The sequence below is a fragment of the Corvus cornix genome, chromosome 2, assembly GCF_000738735.6.
Source record: "Corvus cornix cornix isolate S_Up_H32 chromosome 2, ASM73873v5, whole genome shotgun sequence".
In the NCBI taxonomy this organism is placed as follows: Eukaryota; Metazoa; Chordata; class Aves; order Passeriformes; family Corvidae; genus Corvus; species Corvus cornix.
The window spans coordinates 38,510,836-38,535,509 of NC_046333.1; the positions used below are offsets into that span (position 1 = coordinate 38,510,836).

The window sequence follows — 24,674 nt, forward strand, 5'->3', positions numbered from 1 at the left end:
TCTTTCCTTTGCGAACTACATAACTCTAATTCGCTGATCTCACAGGGTAATAAAGATTACATAGTCCTAAGGCACAATGTCAGTGTTGATACTTGCATCAATGGGTTTGGATAATGCAAGAGTTGAATTCCTTGTCATGAATATTCACAGTTGGTTGTTTAGCAAAAAGCTTCCTGAACACTGCTGCTCAGTAGCTTCCACATCCAGCACACAATGAGCCCTCTGGAATCTGTGTCTCTCCCTGGGTATCCCAGACACTTCACCTAGCTAGTCTACTAAAAAATGTGCTCTGGATGTGTTAAAGTGAGTAGAGCCCATGCTAGGAGGTGGAAAAGAACTCCAGAAATTATTCTGAGATTTAAAGAAAAGTTAAATATTTTAAATCCACTCAGTTTAAGACCACCCTGGATGAAAATTCTAGTCTAAGGACATACCTGAGCTGAGGGACTCTGTTGTAATGCAGCTCGATTTGGATCACAGCTGCTGTAAATGTACATACTTTACATATGGCTTCCCATCTACCTCAAGATACTCATGTAACCTGGAAGCAGGCAGACGGCAAACAAGACATCTATGTCTGAAGATGATCACTGGGATTTATTTTCTCCATGAACCACACTCATTACTTTTTTTTATCCACACATATGTGAGAAACAGAGACAGCATGACTCACATGCTCAGCTCAGCAGCACCCAGCTAAATCCGCTAAATATTAGTATTATGAACACTGAAATGAGAGAACCTGAAAAATCCAAATGCATCCTTTCCTTGCCATGTGTTTCCATCAGGATGAAAGATTCTTGAGCTGTGATGTGATCGGTCATTCAACAAGGTATGTGCAAGGTAGAAGAAAACACCGTTCATTCTTCCACAACTGTACAGGCTTTGTGGGTCTAAAAGTAGGAGCTGCTTATTTCTGACAGTAAAATGAATAGTGACTCTACAGGCACAGATGATGGATCTGGAGGTTATAAAGGAGCTTTTTTTGGCACTCTGATCCTTGAAGAGCTGGTAATTCCTGCTGCAGAAAACTACTACATTGCTGGTGGCAACATGCTCTTAATTTGCTTGTAAGCTATTGTTTTCTTCATACAGTAAGAGAATGCATGTTCTCAGCACTGAAGATGTGCAGTACTATAATATAATTCATGCTTTATGATGCCCGACTGCTTAATTCAGACAGCACTTATCAGGTACCAATTTAGTCTATATGCTACATTAAGAATTCTACTCACACCTTTTCCAATGGGGTTTTTGTTTCTTACCATTTTGAAACTACTTAAATGTGTGAAAAAATATATAGCTAGAAAATGAGAGTGTTAATGTACACGTCTGCTCTCCTTTCAGATACTACTCTCTGTGACTACAAACAGTTAAATGCAAGGAGGTAACAAATGAGGAAGTGGGTTGAGGGGACAAAATGAGATCCCTCAAGAATAATTAGAGAGCAACATCGCTTCTTAGAGATCTGCAAACAGCGGGGTGTCCCAGCCTGGCTCCAGCAAGAACGGTGTTAAGCCTGCAGCAAACACTAAACCCATAAAGGTGACAGGCATTGGGAAATAAAAAACAGGAGGAAGGCAGCTGCCTGTACCTGGCAGAGTGAGGGAGAATGTTGCAGTAGGGTAATATGATTTACCCGTCAAAGGTGGAGCTGAGTCACCTACAGGGAAATTATAGGAGCTTTTACATTGAGACTATGGCACAGGTCATGTCCATTTATTCATCTGCCCTAATCAGCCCCTAGCCTGCCTTTCTCAGGCCCAGGTTAAGGCAGAGTCAGGCAACTGAGGTTGACAGCTGAGGTACATAGCAAACACCAGTCATTAGTTACTGAATTTCAGCTGAGACAGTGCCTGAAAGAGTGCCTCTTGCAAGACCAAACGATTCCATTTACATCACCAGAAGAGTTTGGCTGCACACTCTGTTTAAGTTCTGAGGGCCATCATTAACAGAACATATAAGAAACCGCCCTAAAGTTCAGTTCTGTTTATAGGCCTAGCTGCCTATAAAATAACACAGCTGTGATTAGATGGAGGCTGCTGCAGTTACATTAACTCCCTTGGTCACTATGAGTACTGTGGGATTTTAGAGAGTGACAACAGTTGATAATCTGATCAATGCTGAATAAGTTTCCTGGTATAAAGAAAACAAAAAAGAATTTACAAAATGAGATAGTAACAGATAGGTTGCAGTAAATCTGGAAGCCTCAAACAACACTCAAAATCAGTAGACTTACTAAGGACAAATGGCAATGAGCAAGGAAAAAATGTTAAAGAAGCCTTTTATAAATTCTATGTGCAAATGTTCTTTTCTGATGTTTTGCTTTGGTTTTATATCAATGTATATCTGTTGCAAGAATCAGAAATCTCTTTCCTTATATCATCAGTTTCCATGTTCCTGGGAAGGCACAGAGCCTTTTCAGTAAAGGTGAGAGCCAAAATGCAGAAGCCTTTAAGCATTTACACCACCACAGCCTGCTGAAGGGAGATTAAATGGGAAGTCTTACATGAGCAAATGCTAAGCCATGTATCTTAAATAAGCAAGGATTCCAGAATCTGGTCTTCAATGACTATTTGTGGTTTCATATCACCGCATGAACTATAGTACAGTGATAATGACTTAGCTTTTCAGGATTCCCAGAATTAATGCCAGGGTTTGTTTCTGCTTTTTTTTTAATCTTTTAAACTATCTGAGAAGTCTAGACACTGCATCACTCACAGAATTATGTGAAAACGTTTGCATTGCTGGAAAACTGAAGGAAATGAGTCTGTTGGCTGAATTTATTTTTATCTTTCTTTTTTTTTTTCTTTTTTTTTTCTTTTACCCCGTGAAGGAAACCTGCCCTTCCACTTTCAAATCTCTTTCCCTGCAAAGAATAAAAATTGCATCTCTCTTTGACCATTGCTCGTGGTTATAACTGTAATGAAATACAGAATAAAACTGCTGGTTTTTTCTCTCTGGTTCCACCTTCTCATTTGAAAATACCCTGCTCTCCAACAGAAAAGAACATTGTCTTGCTGTGTCCTCTTATCCCATAGTCTGGCATGGAGACATGGGAACTCAGGAATCCGAGAAAAGGACCATCTAGTTCATCAGCGCCAGCGGCAGTTCAGTGAAATACAATATCCAGCTGCCACAGTTTTCACTTTAAACTTAAAATATCTTTTGCTACCCAGAAGCATTCTCATTTTCCAGCTCAATCCTGTACTTATTCAATGCCTGTTATTAATTTCACTTTCTCCCAATTAAAGAATGGGAGAATAAATGATACAAAGTTTTTGCATATATTACAATAATTTTGCTAATAATTATCAGTCAGGCCTAAAATATAATAATATAATTCCATTTTACCACACAATTACCATAGCCCTATCAAGAACAGCTCTGTCATTCAACAGAATCCCATCGCTGGGCCACTGCACTCATTGTTCAGGCAGAGAATAGAAATCTTTACCGGATTTAACATTCCTTCCCTGCTGCTCAGTAATACAAATGTATTTAGGAATGCTGGCTATCAATTCCCTTTCAACCTTCCTAATGAGATGTTACCTAATTCTCTGAGCAAGTTAAATGAAGGTAGAGAGAATAATAACTTCAAGAACTATATTTGCAAACTAATCTCCTTTTCTCTTCAGAAGTTCTAAACATCCTGCACAAATCCCTATCTTTGGAAATCAGATAATACAAAGGTATAGAAGGAAAAGTGCAGATGAGCTAGCCACACAACCCTCCCCCTAACAGGTCTTTTCTTCTTTCTGAAATTCAGTCCTGCTACTAAAGCAGAGTGATCAGGACTAATCAGATAAAGACTATTTAGAGTAAACAAATATGAGAACTATCAGACCCCCACATACAGCTGTGCACCACGCTCTCAACAGCATACACTTTGTAAAAACTGTAGTAAATGCAAGCACTATAAACAGACAAATAAAAAACTGGCTCATTCACTTTAACCACTTTTTAGTCTAAAGGCTGGCACTACAAATTAACTCAGTAAAAGTCTCAAACCACTTCCAGATATCTCATCAATGTGTGAAAAGGGAAAAAATGGAGGAAAACACATCAGGATGTGAAAATAAGTTCCCATTCTGATTGCATCTTTCATTAATTGGTAACTTCCTTTAGGAACTTGACCTGAGGGTGCCAGTGATCCTTGCAGTCCATGTGAGTGTACCAAGGCCCATGACATTTTCACTCTTCCTTGTGACAAAGCTTCCATTGTAGGTGGGGACCCATGGAGGCTGTACAGAAATGTAAACTGATTCTTCATGTATGAGTCCACATATGAATAGCCCCAAGATGTGAAAACTGCTTTTTTGCATAATTCGAATAATGCCATGTGTCTGATGGATACATTTGCAAGAGAGGAAGACTTCTGTGCTTAAAACAAAGAACAAGACTCTAGCAATTTGTTGTACTTTCTTAATTCTTCAGTTCTTACCCATTTCTCTACAAAAGAGGCTTTTTTTTTTTTCTAATACCCTCTGTGTACCTGTTCTATGAATGCACATTATGAGCTCTCTGGGGCAAGTTTTTGAGCATGGGTTAGTGCATGATTTATCACAGTCCTGTCTGCAGCACCCTAAAAAAATCCAGCATATAGTGACTGTATCATAACGTAAGAGTATACTGCATCAGTCTTGGTCAACCAGGGTGGGTAATCACTGAGATTCTGTCACATTTATATTCTTTCAGATCCTGTATACTGAAGAGTAAATGGGTGATGCAGTAGAATTATAACTGGCTCCCGATATTAAAAAAAATCCCTATGCACCACCTTAGTTGGAAATTCTTAGAAATTTCCATCTACCTGCAATCCTTTCAATTAGTCCCTGATGAATGGCGGCTAGTAAGATGAAGGAAGGCTGATCTGTACATTTTAATATTTTCAATGTAAGTAAAAAAAATAAAATGTGTCAGTGAATCTCTCAACATATGAGCACATTGAGCTATTATTAATAACATATCCATTTATATGAACAAATAATGGAGGGAAACGTCTTCTAGATGCTATTAAATCTCCATGAATTTGAAGAGTCTAAAGAGAAGCAGACTGCTGTGTGCAAATGTCCATACTGCATGGATGAAGTTTTTAAAACAAAAGGAGAACTGCTTAGACTTTTAAATAACAGTTGCTTATCAATCATCACATGCACTTTCCATTTCTCTTTCAGACCAGGGATAAAAATGGACAACTCATGGGCCAGCTGTCCAAGAATGAAGCAGATGAAAGCCAGGACAATTAGCTGGAAGCTAAACCAAACCAAAAGGAACAGTAAAAACAGACAGAAGGCCCCCTGAATATTGGTATTTCCAATTTTCCTAGAAACAGGAAGAATTTCAACACCTCCTGCATGAAAAGGCAGTCATGCTGCACAGATGAAAGGTAGTAAGAGAATAGAATTATACCACCAGTGTACACCTTGGATGTTGTTAAGAGCAGCTGAAGCATGATACTGCTCAGTCCTTTACCTCTAAAAGATCCCTAGAATCCAAAATATTTGGCTAAGTATAATGAAAGATATCACTGTGGAAAGGGAGGAGAGAGCAAGGCAGGGCAGGGCAGGGACCATTTCAGTACTTCATAAAAAAGACTGCTGTTCACCAGTACCCTGCATCCAGAGATGGAGGAGAACTTGACAGTTCAGTGAGCCTGAAACACCTTGGAGACATCCCCTTTTGGAGCTTACCCTGGAAGTGAACAGTGGCATTAGGGATGCCTTGAAAGCTGGCCTTCCTGAATTGATGGTGAATACGCAACTCCAGGCTTAGGCAGAGGGAAACATATTCCCGCTGGGAAATGCTGGGCCCTTATCCCTAAGGATACTAGGAAAATCATCCTGCTGTTGGGCATGTGTGGACAAATGTCCTGCAAATCATTCACTCAGGCCTTCCAGGCAGCTCAACACAGAGTCGGTGTGGTTGAGGAGGGAGTTTGCAAGCCTCAAGAGCCCTGCTTCATATGAGTCCTCACATGAAGCTCTGGGATGTCCTTGCCTCTTCCTACACACCTGGAAACCGGCAGTCCAGTCTTCAAGCCAGTGCCCTGCTTTTTTTCCAGGACAATCCCATCAAGTTGCGTCCCCAAAGCAACATTCCTGGGGTTTTCTGACTTGGCTGCCAGACTAATCTGGCCATCAGTAAGCAGACCTGTAAGCCGACCCATTAGAAGGTCTGGAAGCCTGCCCAAAGCATCGGACATGGTGAGGCTGCTCTGGAACATGAAATCCTGGGAGTGTTTTGCAGCTGCTGCCTGAAAGCTGACAGAAACCAAGATGGACATTTAAGCCAGTTGGCAGCTGCCAAGATCTTGCAGACTGTATTTTGTATTGGGAACACCATGAGGCATTGTTTCTGAAAATTAAATTTTGTTTGGAATTTCTGGCTCAAGAGAGAATCTTTCTGGTTTGTTCTGAGTTTTTAGAAGATGAATCAGAATGAACCCAAATTTCATAAGATTAATTTCCCACAAACCATGAATGTTGTTCAGCCAACTCTTCTTCTATCTTCAACTTCAGCAAAAGGATCAGCCATATTTGTGTTTGGATAGGGTGGGGATAACAGAGAATACTAACCCTTAAAGGCTGGTGTCAACTTCAGTACATTTAAAGTAAAGTGTTTTAAAGTGATGCAGTACAAAATATTGCTTCTCATTAGCATAAAATTGTTGCGTCAAAATCTTTAAGTATATTTACATGACCATTAGCTTTGCTTACATGGCAGGGCTGTGGAAGGTGGTAATAGCAAGCATTTCTGGGGAAGACTTCCTTTTCCCACTTTCCATAAACTCTTGAAATTCTTATGGGAGAAGGATCACCTTAAAATTAAAGTCAATGCCCTACTGATAGAGTGTGACTGAGTAAGAATATTACAGTTTGGCTCTAAGTATGTTAATTATCAACTGTGGGAGGATCTCTGAGACACATCAGATCATATTGGCAACAGGGCTGCAAAAGCAAAGGAGAAATCTTGACTTTTAGCAGAGTAGTCTGAACTATACTGCTATGTCATCAGCTTATCTACCATGTAATGATCTGCTAACAATGTTGAACTCCTAAACTTACTGCATGATAAAAATTACACAAGATCTCTCCTAATTTGTCACTGTTTCATCCAAATGATGAGGGGAAGAGGTAAGAAAGAAGGAAAGATACCAAAAATTAAAGAAAAAAACAGCAGAAGAACAAAACAGAAAAGGCAAGAAGGACAAAAAAATCCCGATACCTCAAAAAATAGTCATCCCTCCTTGCCTTAAGCCCTCCTGTCCTGTCATCTAATCAATAATTTGCCTCCTACAGAGAGAGGTCCCTTTAGAATGCCTCCCATTTTTGACTACTGCAGGTCTTTCACACTATTTCACTGTACTATTTTCTTAACCTAGTACTGGGACACTGTTTTTTTGGGAAAGTGTGATCAACACAGCTGATGAACCGTAAGTGAAGTAGCCAAGAACACAAACCTGATGCTTCAGCTTTGACTCTCACTTTGTACAGGTGAGCAACTTAACACAGAGGAAACCTGAGGCTTGTTTGGGGAGAAAAAAAAAGTGCAAGTGCACCTTTTTCATAAGACACAGAATTTTATGGGTGTGCTTAGTACTTATTTTACCAGGAATAACACGACCATTGCTTGAAGGGGCCAGCAAAACAGATGTGTCTTAGTGCTGGCAGAATAGCAGCATTCCAAGGCTGTTCTTTGTGCTCTTTCAGTGCTAGTTTTCCAAAGGAGACAGAATCCCTTCCTATGCATTCAAATTGTGCAATTATCATTTGGTATGGATTTGTGCTTTAACACCTTCTTACAGTTCGGGAAAATATAAGCACTGAAAGTTTTCAGTGCTGGTGTATGAATTTAAATAATTTTTAGGGCTAATAAAGACCAGGCCAAGTAAAAAGCAATTCTCATCATTGGAGAAAAACACCTGTTAATCAGTCTTGTCCTCACTCTCAGTGTACTGATTGTAAATAGTTTTAGACAGGGCTAAAAAAAGCGGAGCAGCAGTCTCAGTTTGACAGACGAGTATGCTGCAATGGTTGCTCTTGATATATTTTTTCAGCTTAGCACATTCTGTGAAAAATTAGAAGCAAAGCAAAATAACAAAATCTTCCCAACTTCCTCCTCTCTCTCTAATTCTGATAGAGATTATGAGGAGAATAATCCAGGAAGGGAATCAACATTGGGGAAGACTAATACATGTTCAAACACCCATATTTCCTCCTTATGAATGCCCTTTATATGACAGAAATGTCCAAAAAGCACTTAAGGAGCAACAGCAAAATGCCTGACAGACAGGCATGATAAGTAATGGCTCAAAATGTTTGCAAGCCAGACAGAAGGGGTGACTTTTTCTCCCTTTTTTTTTTCCCCTGAAAATCCTTTAAGGTAAACTCACTCCATGTCTGCTGGCATGCAGCCACTTTCCTATAAATTCATATTACAATGCTGTATTTCTAATGGATTGGGTATGGTGCTTTTCCATTTTGCTAATGAGAAAAGCTAAAGGCCATTACTTGTTCTGATTAAGATCCCAAGGGAAGAAATGTGATGTGTATATTACCAGGCCATACGTAAAGGAAGTATTTGGCATTTCTAATCAATCAGATGAAGGGTAGACAGAAAAAGTCTTATCCTGTGACTGCAGAGGAAGAAGATATAAGGAGAAAAGAAACCATAGAAATTGTCTTTAAAAGGTGACTTACGGGAATCAGTTATAATGATATTTGTATGATCAATGACTAGGGCTACTATCTGGGAAGGATGTAATTACCAAAATGAAAACTTTCAAATGGGAAGCCTGATCAAGGGCAGAGGTACTGTCATATTTCTCAGAGGACTGTCAGCTCTCATCCAGGCAATGTATTATCGTGTCACTCAGCAGCACTACGAGGCTGTGCTTCCCTGGGGTGGGAGCAGACCTAGGAAGTGAGGGGTTGAGAAACTTTGCATCCAGCTCAGAAAAGTGGGTAAGTCTGGTCCCAAAGGCAAATTCAAGATAAAGAAAGATAAGGATGGGCAAAGGGAAAAGAGAAAAGAGAAAATTCCCAGTCATGACTGGCTTTAAGGAAGGTTTTGCAGCAGTGCACATTTAAAAACCATTTCAAGTGAGAGAAAGGAAATGCTGTAGACCAGTGAGTTACTTGTTGTAAAGGAGAGGAAACAAAAAAAATGTACTGGGAGATGCATTGTTCAATTTACAGGATAGTCTGGAATATTCTCTAAGATATTTCAATATGCAATTCCTACATCTTTAATCCTGATGGTCTAGAACTTTTTCAGATTTATACCTGAATGAAATACAAAGTCTAGAGACAATTTTTCATCTCTTTTTCAGTGGCTGCATAGTAACAGTTTGAAAATGGTACAAGATAGATACTCCAAATGGCAAATAAAATGGATAGAGCGTGGAGATGGGTGTTCTAAGAGAGAACAAGATCCTTTGATTGCGTCACACTGCATAGTCAGCTCTGTAGGCATACTTTAAGTAATACATTAATTTCACAGAATATTATAAATCACTCATGAACATTAAAACTGACAAAAAAATCTACCACACTATATCCTCTCAAATGGAATTGCTGATTAATGAAACATTACTGTCAATGACAGCAAAACAGTAACAACTGATAAGGTCGGCAGGAGAGACAGTCTCCTGCACTCTCCCAAATCTGTGTTAGGGCATCTAGCTTTCCTCTATAGGACACCAGTGATTCTTTGTAGATACTTGGGAATGCTTCAGATACATCCACTTCGGAATAGGAAGAAAGGCTGTAACACCTTCCCCCATGTGCTTTAAAAGAACATCTTCAACCCTTCCCTTCATCATGAGATCAGGAGGCAAAACTACGAGATATATTTCTCTTAAATGTTACTGGGGACCAGGCATCGATGCAACATACAGTGCTGGAAAAAAATAGGAACCACAGCTGAGAAAGCCCATCCACAGCCATCAAACTGAACGTAAATCATCTTCAGCTTTCCTTAAAGACATATATTTAAAATATTCCACACAGGCCCTAACAGGAGTTCTCAGTGAACTCTTCTGATCCCTCTGCTCCAGTCATGTGGAAAGGAACAAACGCTGCGCAAATGCACCCCAACCTGTACAGGCAAGCAATCCTGGCCTCTTCTAAATGCCACAGCCTACTCAGGCAATTTTTCTTCTCATGAGGATCTTGCAGAGTATCTATTTCTAGGCTAGGTTGTCCATTCGGGTTCTTTGATGCACTTCTGGCTCTGGCACATGGACTGACTGTAAAGCTCAGACATCTTCATTTTGCACTGGTGCTCACTGATCAGCATAATGTTCCCTTTCTCCTTTCCTTTCATACACAATATATATAAAAACCAAAAGATTAAGTGCTGTGCAAATATTTGCAGTGGACAAAGTCCTAACTGCACCACAGATTTCCTTGTCCAGAAATATGACAGAGACGACAAAGTGGCCATTCTTCTGTCAAATAAATTTAATTCAACACTTTAAAGCCATAGGACTTTGCATGATTTACCTTACAATGAAGGATCGCTGCTGACATAGAAGTGTTATTACTGAACTCACAGGCCACACTAAATAGAAATAGAAATTAGCAGAATTAACACTTAGAAAGTATAAAACTGGGTATTCCTGAAGCTGAATATGGGCATTTGCAGATGCCTGTCACTTAGTGGCTGATGTCAGGGACAACAAATTTAATCTTAGGATGGGAGTGTGTGTGTGGGGGATGGCTTGCCAGCCTGCCCAGCTGTAATATCCCCTAACAGCCTTGAAGGAATGGTAATTGTGAACTGAAACAGCATCTGCTTAACTGTCATCCTTGCCTCAGGACTGGAACTTTTTGCTTGTTGTGAAGATCATGAGAAACACTACATGGAGCATGAAGATGAAAACAGAGCAAGACTAAAAACATTAAGTACAACCACCAAGACACAGCTGTCCATACTGTTAGTGAACTCAGGGAAATATAAATGCCAAAAGATATTTGACATTCATGATATAATTTGGTACAGGAACTTAGAACACTGAGTTAACTTCAAAATTCTATTTTAAAATATTTTTCATTATTATTACTATAGAGGACAGATTATAACAGATGATTTAGCAAGAAGCAATTAAGTTTCACTGCTTGGTAGTAAAGCCAAATCTAACTAGAACTGGTAAAACCTTCTCTTTTCTTACTGAGAAGAATGGGCCAATTAGTTCAGCTGCCTTGACCAGAACAGCATATGGCAGTCAATCACACTGAGACTCTGGGCTTTGCCTTAAATGTACAGCTGAGAATCTCTGGGTTTGGAACAGGAGCTGCTGTCCATACTGTAAGAAAGACTACACTGTATAGAGGTCATTTACCTCAAAGGGAGTTGAAGACCTTGCATTAGTCTGATTATTTAAGTGATGCTATAAGGTTTAATTAACATTTTTAAAACACCTTGAGAATATAAAATGCAATATAGATGCTGCTGTTGCTAGCTGTCAGTTGTTCTCTGCCTCAGGATGTCTCTGAAAAGACTGGAGCCCTATTGTGTTTGGGAGGAACAGCAAATGCTATAGATTCCCTCCTGTATAATTTGTACCTTAGGGAAAAAAAAAAAAAAGAAAAAGAAAAAGAAGAAACGTTTGGCAGAAATCTGCAGGACATGTGCAGATGGAGTTAAAATACTTCCATAGAAACTCCACAGCTTCATAAACTGAACTAACTGAACTGCCAAAAAATAAGCGCTTCAAACTATCAGTAAGTACTGGAATTTCTTAGTTTACAATAGGATCAGCTCCACCTGCAAGGATCCCTGTAGAACAATTATAGACCAGAGACACTAATACTTTACACTTCTATGCCAGATTTGTAATTGCAATCATATATATTAACATTCCTTGGAACACATGTCCAATAGTGTATGCAATAAAGTCAGAATCCTAATATTAAAAATAAGCTCAAGATGATGCCATGGTGCTTAAGCCATATTTTTCTGTTTTGAAACATAAGAAAATATAACAGTGCTCATGACATTCGTATGAAAATTAATGGAAAAGTGGATTTATAAGCCTTGAAATGCATTATTCTTTTCTTTGCCTTCTGTTGCAGATTAATTACTTCAAATTTTTCCATCAATCATTTTCTGATTTCCAATTCTGTTACATTCAGTTTTAAACAAAGGATAAACATTTCAGGAAGGTCAGTGATCTTCTGCTCTCAATATCTATCATTCAGATACAAATAAATTAAGGAAACCTCCTTCTTCAACCAATGGCCACAAACTGACTGGAATTTTTTGCTACTATTTCCCTATGTCCCATAACACAACAAGAAAATCTGAAGTTGTTGCTACCTGCATTTTTTAGTTATGGATAAACTTTTTGTAATACAATAATCTTCTAGAATGTGTATAGGAAAATAACACCAATCAATCAAATTATGACCATTTTGTTGGAACAGCCATTTTTTCCCAGAAAACTAAAGATTCTAAGTCCATTGTCTTCACAGGAAATCAGTTCTACTAAAGCTAGTTAGGAGCATTTGCATGTTAAAAGAAAGACAGCAAAATAGCTTTTGTTAAAAAACTATCTTTGAACACTAAAATTCTGAGCACCAATTTGGATTCTGTGGATAAACTAGGCAAGGTTATCTGTGGGAATACCATCATAGCCCAATTTTCACTTCCCCTTGTTACTGTATTCGTGTCACTCTGATTTTCACTGTCAGAAGTGGCAGTTGAAAAAAGAAAAATACAACAAATTTTTTAGTCAAGTGCAGGTGTTTTAGGTGGAAAGGGCTGGCAGCAGAGCAAAATTGTAGTAAAGAGGAGGAAGGGAGTGGTCAGGTGCCTGAGTGGTTGAAAAAAAAAAATCACTTTGGAAATCACAGCACCTTTGGTCCATACTGCAAACCCTGTGTCTTGGGGTGACCTTATGATGTGTATCCCATATTGCTGCTTATGCCCAGAAATTAATTTTTGTGCTTTTCTGTGCCTCTAAACTGAGCCTGAGAGGGGGAAGGAAAAACTGAGCAAAACTTTTTCAAAGCAGTTTGCGGCTTGTTCAAGGTCAAGTAGAGATAGTGACTTTCCCCCCCCCAGCTGCGGCAGGGGAGCAAGGAAGCACCCGGCTTGCTGCTTTCGAGTCAGCTTTTGGCCAGTTGTTTTTCAGTTTCTTGTTCTCCGGAGAGAGACTGAGAGTTGGATTTTGCTTTTCCTTCTCTGGAATTCTGGATTTTCTCCCTTTTCTACTGGACTGCTTTTAACCTCAGGGCACATCGGGAGGACTTTCCATCGGGCACAGAGGGCCTGGCCCTGGGCCAAGCCCCAGCTCCGAGGAGACCAAAGGGAGGACTCGAACACTTTCCCAGATTTTTCCTCCACAGTGAAACATTTTATTATTTAGCCTTATTTTCCTTTTCCCGTGTGTTTGGTAAATAAATAGTTTTATCTCCTTCACTTTCCTTCGAGGAAATTTATTTTTTCCCGAACCTGGTGGGGGGGGGGAGGGGAAGGGGTTTGTACCTTCTCTCAGAGGTATATTTCTAAATTTGGCCAAACCGGAACACCCTGCACACTGCTGTGGTTCACAAGCCAGAAAACACAAACTGCACAAAGTTCTTGCATCAGTGAAATCAGTTTGTGTTATATAAATATTATACTGATTTAGGAGAAACCCCCAAGGGAAACACAGCAAAGGAAAACAGGGAGTTGAGGTTAGCAAACACACAATAATTTGGACATTTAGATACTAAAGTCTTAACAAAGTGTCTGTTGCTGTATTGCAATCACTAAAATGAAAAAGGCAAAATTAGAAGCATACATGTGTGTCTATCACATTCAAAAGCCATAAAATATCATGAAGGATAGAGCAGTCCTTCACAGGACCAGAAAAAGATGTGCCTCTGGGATATGAGTGCTCCCTGGACCCATCCCAATGAGGTGTGGCTTACCTCTGCCACACAGTAGAAATCTGCTGTGTTCAAGAGTTCATCACCTTGGTAGAAAAACAATTCAATTCAGCAAACTCCCAAATTCACTCAAAGCAGCTGCTCTCAAACCCCTTGCTACAGCTCAATGAAAATTGCTGACTGAGCTGTTTCATAGTAAATATTAGGTATAGCAGAACTCTCCTCCCAAATTGAGTCTTTTAGGAGCAAGAGGATCCTACAGCCTCGTAGCTCTGACACAGAATCACCCATAACTCACAGAATATAAAATACCATCAGAGGACAAGAGGTTATTGCCATCAGCAGCTCCCTATAGAATTGTAAATCATTTGAACAAAGCTTATCCTTTTCTGAGAACTTCAGGCTGAAATCACTGTATATCCAGGACCCCAGTGTCTTACACAATGTATGAAGACTGCACCTTTAGCTCCTTCCTTTAATCTTGCTTCACAAATGAGTGAACTCTGAACAGGCTGCTCTTTCCAGAAAAAACCAAGAAAGATACCTCAAAAGCACTGGTAATTTGTCTTACAGGAAGTTTAAACCTTTGGGGTACCAGTTTGCCAACCATCTGATAAACCATGTGGATTAACTGTGAAACACACTGTGAGCTGAAATTCAGTGGGATACGATATGGGAAAAGGCAGTGAAATTCAACGGAATATTATTTTTGCAAGCTGGTGTAGGTCCAGGGCTTTGTCCAACACACAGGTTATGTTATCTCTTCCACTGTGATTAAAATATGTAAAATACTGAACATCTTTTAGATTAAATTCACTTTCAACTCCATTGTATGTGTTTCCAGTAATGTGGCAACAGGTCACCTTCCAAAACACTGCAACGTCTGCAATCTAGTGTTTCTGTGAAGTCCCAGTGCCTCTGGAATTAAAAAATTTGCCTTATGAAAGAACATGGAAAATGTAATTCAAAGGTTGCTGCTCAGAGCAGGAACATTTTGCTTAACAAAATGTACCCATCCCAATGGAAAGGAAAAAAAAACCAAAGTGAGCGGTATACTTACTAATCACACAACACGTTGATATGAGTCAACCTTACCTCTTGGGCCCAAATTTTTTTTAGTAAGAGGATACTGTGAATGCTCAGTTGCAACATATGTTTACTCTTTGACTGTGTAAACCTCAGACATTACAAATAAAATGTCATTTTGATGCACAGCTCTTTTCTGAGTCTTGGTACATCACGCTCAGTAAACATTTTCAAATTTTTCATGATATATTGAAGTCTCACTACTTAAATGAATATTACTTGTTCTGAACTGAAATAACAATGCTTCTTTGTGATGAAAAACAGAGGTTGGAGATGAAAAAAGGCTATTAGCCACTGCTCTGGATTTGTGTCAACATCTGAAAGTCCTTCCTGTGGATTTTAAGGTGTTCAGCCCAGTTGAGTGCTAGATGTCCCAAACAATGAACTTTCTATGCTTCATTTCTAACACTAGTCTAGCTCTTAACATATTACCAATTTCTGCAACATATTAAAGTTATACTTTCCCTATTCTACTTTCATATCCTTATTGTTAGCACCACTAAAATTTCCATGGGTACCCTTCATGCACCTATGTTGTGTTGCAAACCACTGTTGTCTTTCACCTCTGTGGCCTTTTCTTTCAGCTAAAGTTTACATCTCTGTCTGAAGTTGATACAATTCAAGTGCTTCACATTAGACCGAAATGATATTGTGTGAAGGACTGCAACATTACTTATGATAAAACTAATTGGTTTCCCATATAATTTATCATGTTGTTCTTTTCCACTGAGGATACAGCCTCCTCAAGCATTTCAAGACTTCTTGCTGTGTTTGTGTACACTTGTACATGAAGAGAAATGACCACAGATCTGTTTCCCAGCTCTTGGGAAGAAGAGCTGTGGAAGCAGCACCTCTGGGAGCCACTTCTTGCTTTTCACATGGTCACAGTTTTGAAAAACACCCTTCACCTCTCTAAGATCCTCACACTTGCCTTGCATTACGGAGACCCCACAGAGTTTGTCTTCAGTACTTATACTTGGATTTATTACTTCTCTGGAAAGCCATATTCATAATTCCTGTCAGAATTACCTGAGCCTTCTCTAAACACAGGCAGGACAATAAAAACAAGTTTTGTTCTAATAAGGCAAAGAGTTCTTGATTGAAAAATGGAAAACACATTTACAAAAGAGAAACACATCAAAAAAATACAGATGACAGACCTGACATTTAGAGTACTTCTGTTTTCCACCTTTTATTGAGTTTGTCAGTTGTAGGTGTGGCAGGATGTTTCAAACCTGGAATTATGTTCAGGGGGTTTTTAAACTTATTATTTGTTCCTCTCTTCTACTTCCCTCTCTGCTAAATAGATTCTTTCTCTCCCCCAAACTTGCCCTGTCATTTATAGCATCAGCACAATTTCATAAGAAAATGTGTGAACATTATATTTTTCCTCTTAAAATTCAAATTTTTTAGGTAAATGACCTACTACTAGTTAGCAAAATGAGTTTGCAATCTTGATTCATCTGTAGCAGAGATATCAACAAAAATTTCAGGGAGTATGACTACAGGGGAGCCTTTTGTGGCAGGATACTCTGCAGACCACTAACTTTATGCCAGATACTACCAGTTTTATGGCTTTCAGTTTCTATCCATTGCTACAAAATAAAGAAGTTTATCTTACATGCAGTGCATGGCTTTGAACTGCACTCCCATTCACCAGGTGGCGCTTCTAGAAATCACAAAATAGAACTGCAGCAGTCATGTTTAAGAAAATATATGATAAACAAACCTCTAAATGTTCTACTTCACAGTTATGTGAAGTCTTCTGCAAATTAATTATATTATGAGGTTAGTTTGATGATGAAAATGAAGTTATATTAGTTAGGACATTTCTGGCTGATACTTTTTGCTTTGCTGATCCATCACTGTTGCTTTGTGTTGATGTGTATTTTTATCACCACAATCAGGGAGCTGACTCCTGCTCTGAAAGGGAATCTGGGCTAATGTCACTTTGAGTCAGTAGCTGATACCTCAAAAAGAGGCAGGGAGTCCTCAACAAAAGCTCTTTGTTCATTTGTGGAAGTGTCATGTGAAGGTAAAATTTAACCCAGAATAAAAGCTACTAACCTGCTGGGCTCAGCTGAAGTGCTGCTTGGACCAAAAATGGAATTCCCTCCATCTGTGTTTATCCTCCTTTTACATTTTCCTTTCCTGCCTATGACAGGCAGTGGCTTTGAAGGTTGGCACACTTGCACGTAAGGGCAAACAGTAAGCCACTACCAAAAAATGGTAGGAAAGTAAAGCTGAGCTCAGAAGAGAAGGGGGAACACTACAGAAATATGTTTTTATAAACTCTATTCATTCAAAAATACCATCTAACCACAGCTACGGTCAGACATAGACTGTGGAACCCATGTTGAAACAGATGAGTAGAAAGAGTCTCCTCTGCACAAGAGCTGATCGGCCCAATTCTTACACAAGTCTGTGGCATTTCAAGATGGTCCAGAAAGGGAAAAGATCACATCTTTCCTTGCTCACCTGAGCAGGTGTTTGGCCTATGCTGTCAATTTAAAAATTTTTCCACAAAAAATGCATCCACAAATGTTTACTCATAGAAATGCTGAATCTATTTTTTAAGATTGTTAACCTATTTGTCTCAATAATATTTAGTGGCAGTGAACTCTGCAAATTGCTTTAATCCTTCATGATAAAAGTTCTTTGTTCCCTGTTGACTGCCTTGAATCTGGTGCTTTTCAGTTCCACTGAGTGCCCCTTTTTATCTCAAATTACATGTGAGGTAAATTGGAACTGCCTTTCAAGGGACTCTTTGGGAAGGAAGGTGCAGGAGGAGTTATTTGGTTTTTATCAATCTTGTGAGAATTTATGCTGATCTCCTTTCCAACCATAATAATTTCTTCTTAAATGGATCCCCTGCCCCAGACAGATCCATGTTGTTAATCACTCACATTTGCCCTGGACTTTGGCTGAGTAAAAGGATAAGGAAGATCTTAGTTTCAGCCTGAACTAGGCTATTTTATTTGCAATGGGTTCAGTCCTATATTTTCCACACAAGCAGTAACTGAAACTGTCAGTCAGTAAATAAAATAAAAGAGCTCTAAGATTAACACCTGATAACGTGAAAGGCACAAGACTGCAAAGAAACTTTGCTCCTGTAGCTCTCCAAGGACCTTGTGACATACAATTAGAATAACAGAGACTTCTTTTTGAACAAGAATCTGAACATGAGGGGAATGTGATGATGTTTCAGCTCCATGTAGCTGCAGTATCTGCAAATAGAATGGAAGATTAAACAGGAAAAAAAAACCAACCCTATCTAACAAAGCAGTTATTCTGCTGAGGCCTTCAGGTGACATTTTAAACCACCGGTGACCATGGAGTATCCAAAGGAAATAAAAGATAAAAAACCTATAACAAGCTTGTTGTTCCATTGAAGGGTTCTGGAGATATCATCAAGCCTTGCTGGCAACAAAAAGAACCAACAAAGTGAAAGATAAGACTGATGTACCTGCATAACAAGCCTGCTATTCCACTGAGAAATTTCGGTGATACTATAAACCAGGAAAGCTGAGTTAGGGTAGTTCGCAGTTACAACAGGATCCCACATTATGTCAGCACAATTCTTTCACCTGACTGCATTTTTAATACAGAGTAACTGGAACAATTAAAACAAATTTGATTTTGTTTTGTTGTTTAAAAAGTGCAACGGAGGGTTTATTTTGTAAGTTGCCTATCATGTTTCTATATTAGAAACTGAAAGCAGAGTGAACTGCAAGTGTGAAGTACAATTAAGCAGCCCAGTTGAACTACCAGTTTTAACAAAAAAACCTGGCTTCTACTCACTCTCCCAGTGGTGTGGGCCTCAAAGGTTTAAGTTGAAACAAGGCTACAGTAAGGCAGCTCCAAAGGAGAGGGAGAAAAAGATGGAATTACCCCTCTGCCTATGAGGACTAATAAAGGGTGCCTCAAACTATTGAATGTAACTGGAACCCAAGCAGTACCTGAAATGGATGCTAACAGCAGGGAGGGGAGGGAAACCCTGACCAAGAAAGTGCAGAACAGCACACTTCCTTCAGGAATGAGAAGCAGAAGAGAAAGAATAAAGCAAATCTTCTTCCCACTGAAGAGGCAGATTATTGCTGCTGATGGCCAAACATGGAAGTGCCAAGCAACAATGACTGAAAGCAGTGATCAAACTGCTCAGTTTTTGCATTTCTAAAAGTTTTTGTATTATATCCACTCAGGCATCAATCACAACGTTATTAAACCACAAAAGAGATGTCAGATCAATGGCTGTATCAGAAACATTTTGAATGACAGGCTGATGATGGAACAATTCCAGCCTCCCTACATTATTAAACACATACTAATGCTCCTCTTTCAGTGCTACCCTTACAGACTCACACACTCTATTCTCCCTCTACAATACCTTTTTAATAGCAGACCTAATTGTAGATGAATATTACATAGGAAAAACAAGACTTACTATAATAAATAATAATAAACTAGTAAAAAAAAATCAAGCTTTAAACCCCTTGTCTATCTTCGCATTATGCCTTCTGGCATTAAAATTTCATTTTAATACAGTTGTAGGAGCTGAGACTGAGTTGTCAGCCTTAATCAGAATATTCAAAGCTATTGCTTTCTTGCTGTAATCTTGACATAATTTAAACTTAGGTTTTCTTTATGTATTTGCCCACAGCTAATACAGCCATGTAAATGCTTTTTGCTCTTTTTGAGTGAAGAGGTGTGTATGAAAAATACATATAAATATGGCAGAAATCACCCCTCTGGCAGATTGTCTGCTTAACTCCAGATTTCAAGCAGACTGGATCAGAGCAGCACATGTGCCTCTCAATTCATCAGCAACAAAAACTGTATTTTCACCAGCGGAAATCAATTTGATTTTCATAAAGGCAAAAAAGAATTATGTTCTTGGTGGATGAAGCACAAAGCACAGTAACTGGGACATTCAAATGCTGTGCCAATTTCTCTCACAACACAGGAATATGGGGTCAAGTTGCCATAAATGGCAGGCAACCTTCTCTCTCCCTCCAGTGCCCTATACCATCCTTTGGCATTGGAATCAAGCAAAGATGGATTTGCAGCTTTTCCCTTGGCCTGGCATATTGATAGCCTTAGTGCATCCTCCTGGTTAGGGAGTGCTTGGTATAGCAGAGATGTCTAATTTTATGCAGACAATTCAATAATAGATAAAATATAAGAATGTTAAAAATATAATAAAATTAAATTAAACATGCATTCTTTGGAAGTTTGGATAGAGAGAAATCTTCTTGTCCCTATTAATGGCAAATGGTTTCCTAAACAAAATTATTTGTGTTTTGAGGGGAAGGCTTTACCTAGGGCAGTGGGTATGCAGCTGACTATGAGTGAGTCTGTAGGAAAACTACTTTGTTTTGACTGCTGAATTGGATGCTCCCAGCTGGAAGTGAACAGCCCTGCCAGCATTAAGCCCGCCCTGGGCTGGTGACCAAATAATCAAGTGGATGGAGGGAGCTGCCCCTGGATTCCCAAAGGTTTTAATATGTGCTTCAGGGCTGAGAGATCAAAACTCAAATCCAGTTTTTGGAGTCAAGGCAGGAAATGGCAGAGGTTGCTGTTACTCAGGTCACTCGCCTCACCAAAGAGCTAAAGAGTGCTCCTCTGTAAAGGGTTATGGAATGGCGCCAGCCTGGACAGAGTATTTTAATCTTTTAAGGAGCATCAAAAGGCAGAGTAATTCCCACAAGATACGAAGCTGCATAGGCCCTTATGCTATTTCTCTAGCTCACTCACTAGAGAATAGATTTTCTGTGGAAGCAATGTTTTAGAAACCCAGTGTTCATCCTGAATCAGGCAAGTGGTGAAGTGGTTTTGAAGTCAACTCTCACTTAAGTGACCACAGGGATCTGTTTCGGCTGAAAAATATGTTATGTTAATTAGCAAAATGCTTTGTCTAAGGAAGTGAACATATGAAAGCCTTCCAATAAAAACTGCTTCGCATACTGCAAGCTTTTAAATTAAATTGGGACAGAGTTACTGCCAACAGTGAGTAGAATTGTGACTTTTTGTCTCGTTTGCCTAAAAAAATCTGGCTGGTTTCTTGAAAGGTAGCTGGTGGCTCTTTATGGCACTCTGTTGCACAGTTTTAAGGATAAAACTGAAAAACATATTCGTAACAGAAATGTATCATTTATATCTTTTACCTCCCATAAAACCTAGTCCTGCTGAGGTACTCACAGTAGCATGGCTTAGACTTGGCACAATTCCTCATGCTTTATGCTCTCAATGCTCCTTTCTCTGGACCAAAACTCAGAACTCCAAATAAATGAAGTAAAAATATCTCTAAATAAATCATGTCTCTAAATAGCTTGTGCTCCCCACGTTTTTATTTTCTGTAACAGAATACATGCTGAAGAATGAATTTCACATTAGGATAGATACATCCAAGAAAACTGCTACTGGCAGCCCAAATCCTGAATTCTGATAGGAGGAATTCCCAATAGGAGGAATTCTCTATGACATCCATTATTATCCTGCTTGCATGAGTAGTTTAACTGGATATGGTGCTGATGCTGTTTTTATCAAAGAGAAATCCTGTATGTGATAAAATAGGGTGTCATTTGAGATGTTTGAAAAGCCTATGGATATTGTAGCACTCATCAATCATTTACTCTTTCTTGCTCTTTAAGTTTTCTGTGAATGAGTTAGGAGTTTTACAGAAAGTAAACATAATACTGTATGGTATACCTCTGAATGTATTTCAAGAAATTATCATGGGGAATGCTGTGACCTTGAAAGATAAAACTGTAAAGAGCTAGGAAGAGAAAGGGAAGATTTGGTTGCAGTAACATGAGTTCAGGATCTTGTTGTCACACACTAGATGACCCATTGCCTCTCAGAGTCCTTTGCCTGACTTCCCAGATGGATTTGTTACTGTAAGCACTGTAAGAGTTGTCTCAAGTAAGAAGAGAACATTAACTGGGAATTTTCTAGTTTGCATTAAGATTGCGAGACAATGAGGGCAGAAGACAATGTCTGTTAAGAGTTATGGAATTGAAAATGACAGGCAGAAGAAAAAATTCATAGGAGCTGGCCAACAGCACAACCAGAATTCATTTTCCATTTCTTTGCCTTAACTTTTAAACACGCTATGGAATCACAGTAACTACACCTGCAGAAATTCTCACTAGTCCAAGTAATTCCTTCAATTTCATGATGGGAAAAATGCTGAGATTAAGTTTGCGATGTGATTCCTACTTCTTTGGATTGTTGAATGCAACATTTAAAATATCAGGAATAAACAATAAACAATCATGTTTAAGTTTTATGGGAAAAAAATACAGAAGCCTTAGGTCTTTACAGTTTTTTTAAAGAAGTGGGAAGAGACACTGGAGTTAGAATTAAATTCAACAGATAAGGAAGAAGGAGGTGAAGAGAAGAGGACCAGGAGGAGACCCAACACAGTGGGTTAAATAACTTTGTACAGATGTAACTTTATTAAGTACCTTATTCAATTAAAAAAAAGTTGGAAAATGTGGATACAAAAATGCTGTTAGCAAGGAATTTTCCTGCTACTTCTAAACCGTGGGATACTTTTCTCTCTCATGAAGAGATTAGCAGAAGTTCCATAAACCACGAACACCTGCGACCTTGGAGAATTTTGTTTATAGAACAGTAGAAAAATATTTTGACAATGGATGTTTTAGGATTTTAGCCAATCACCCCCAAGAAGTGGCTGATCCTTTGTCCAATTAGACTATGAAGAAAAAAGTCTGTAAAAGAGTTTGTAAAATAATTAAATAAATCAATCTTGCTGCACAATTCCTGCCTGCTGGATCTTTTCCCCTCCTCCCTACAGCTGTGGGATACGATGATATTTACTACAGTAATAGGAAAACTGTGTTCCTATAGATTAGTATCAAGTAGAACAGTGGTGAAAGAAAGGGTAAGTGCATAACAGAGCATGTTATGTAAAGACATGTTTCATGTAATTATTACATAAAGAGCATGTGTGCTAAAGATATAGAAGTGTAATACGTATGCCTGTATTTTTGCAAAAATTTACATTACATGCAGTGTGCACACATTCACATATCAAAACACCATATTTGGTTGTATATGTCTGTAGATGCTGTATTTCAGGAACTCTTCAGAGAGCTTCAATGATATTAATTAAGAGGGGTGTTTGCCTTTCTCTGACACTGGGGGAGTTAACTGAGTATGACCTACACAGCTTAAAAAGAAAATAATTGTTGAAATACGCATGTTTAAATATGATATATTGGAAACAGAGCTGACCTCGACCAAAAATCACATTTCTAAGCCTGGAACAAAATACATATGGCTGGCTGCTATGGTTTGAAGTGAGTGGTGGATCCTACCACAAAGCCAGAACTCCCGTTCCCAGTGGTATGAAACTTTCTAGACTGACAGGGAAATAACTTCCTATTAAAAAACAAGTTGATAGAGCAGTACTTCCACAATTACATGAGAACTAGTACAGATAACTCCTCTTAAATATAGAACAGGTTTTGTTGACCTACCATTTTACTACTCATACTACTTTGTAATTTCTGTTCTGTAATAACTAATGCTGACTGCATGATGGTGAAGCACTGAAAGGTACTCAAAAGACTAATAAATTACCTTAAGAAACTCAGTAAGCAAGAGATGCTTTGCAATAGAGAAACAAATAGTGATCTTACCGTTCCTGTTGTGCCCAAGGAAAGGTGGTTCATCTGCTGGGTCAGAGGGCCCATCATGCTTGCTGGCTGCATTGACATAGTGTGGTCCATTGTTGGTGTTATCACAGCACCCTAGAAACACACATTATTTACAGTCCAACCTCTCTCTTATTAAAAAAAAAAAAAAGCATTCTCTAAATGAGTGAACCTGACTGAAAACTTGACATGAATCTTAAAAGAGACTAATATATCTGTCAGAGGAAATATGTTTTGTTCCTATTGACAACCAAGCTACACACACATAATATTTGTACTGCTAATGAGGCCATTTTATGTCAGCTCCAATTAAGTGTCATTTTTTACTTCATTGCTTCTGACACACAAATGCATATGTTCTTTCTATGATGAATGCTACTGTACATTGCAAAATACCTGTCATTTCGATTTTTCCATATCCGATATAGAACAATCTTACAGACAGAACGCATATGTCCCCAATTTCCTCTGACTTCTAAAACCTTCAGTCTCAGAGATCTTCAGCCTATTATGGTAATTATCTTGGATTTTTCCAGTTTACATTAAGAACCCTTACCCATGATATTTTATAGCTGATTAAGTAAAACTAGCTATTGACAGTGAGTTTGGTAGTGACATCCATTTAAAACACATACAGAGTGTTTAAAAGCATTGTTCTTCTCTGCATGAAAAACAAAGACATTAATAACAAAGAGCATATGTACTAAAGCAAGAACAAGACTTTGACCATAAAATGAAACAAAAGACATTCCAGAGGAGCTCTGGAGAGAGAGCTTCTTTGCCATTCATATTCCTTGGTTTTTGCTCTCCCACTTCCCAAGGTTCCATGTTGGCAACAGCCTGCCTTAGTGAAGTGTTGATTCTCTTCAGTTCTACGTTGTAAAATGCTATTTCCTGTGTCGGTTAAAGAAAGTCAGCCAGAAAGAGTGGTCTGCTCCTTTTCTTGCAGATAGTGAAATAAGAAGGTACTTCCAGCTATTTCTTCATATGAAATAATAACTTTACTTTGTATGCATGTTTGCATGCA

General features: G+C 38.8%; 1 protein-coding gene across 6 annotated transcripts in view; it reads right to left on the minus strand.

Moving 5' to 3' along the window:
- Positions 1-24,674, minus strand: part of RBMS3 (RNA binding motif single stranded interacting protein 3) — a 709,829-nt gene that overhangs the window by 15,976 nt on the left and 669,179 nt on the right. For all 6 annotated transcript variants that reach the window (XM_039548876.1, XM_039548877.1, XM_010398913.4 and 3 more), the window contains one exon: positions 23,633-23,743. In XM_039548876.1, the coding sequence (XP_039404810.1) occupies positions 23,633-23,743 (111 nt within the window). The remainder of the gene's footprint in view (positions 1-23,632; positions 23,744-24,674) is intronic.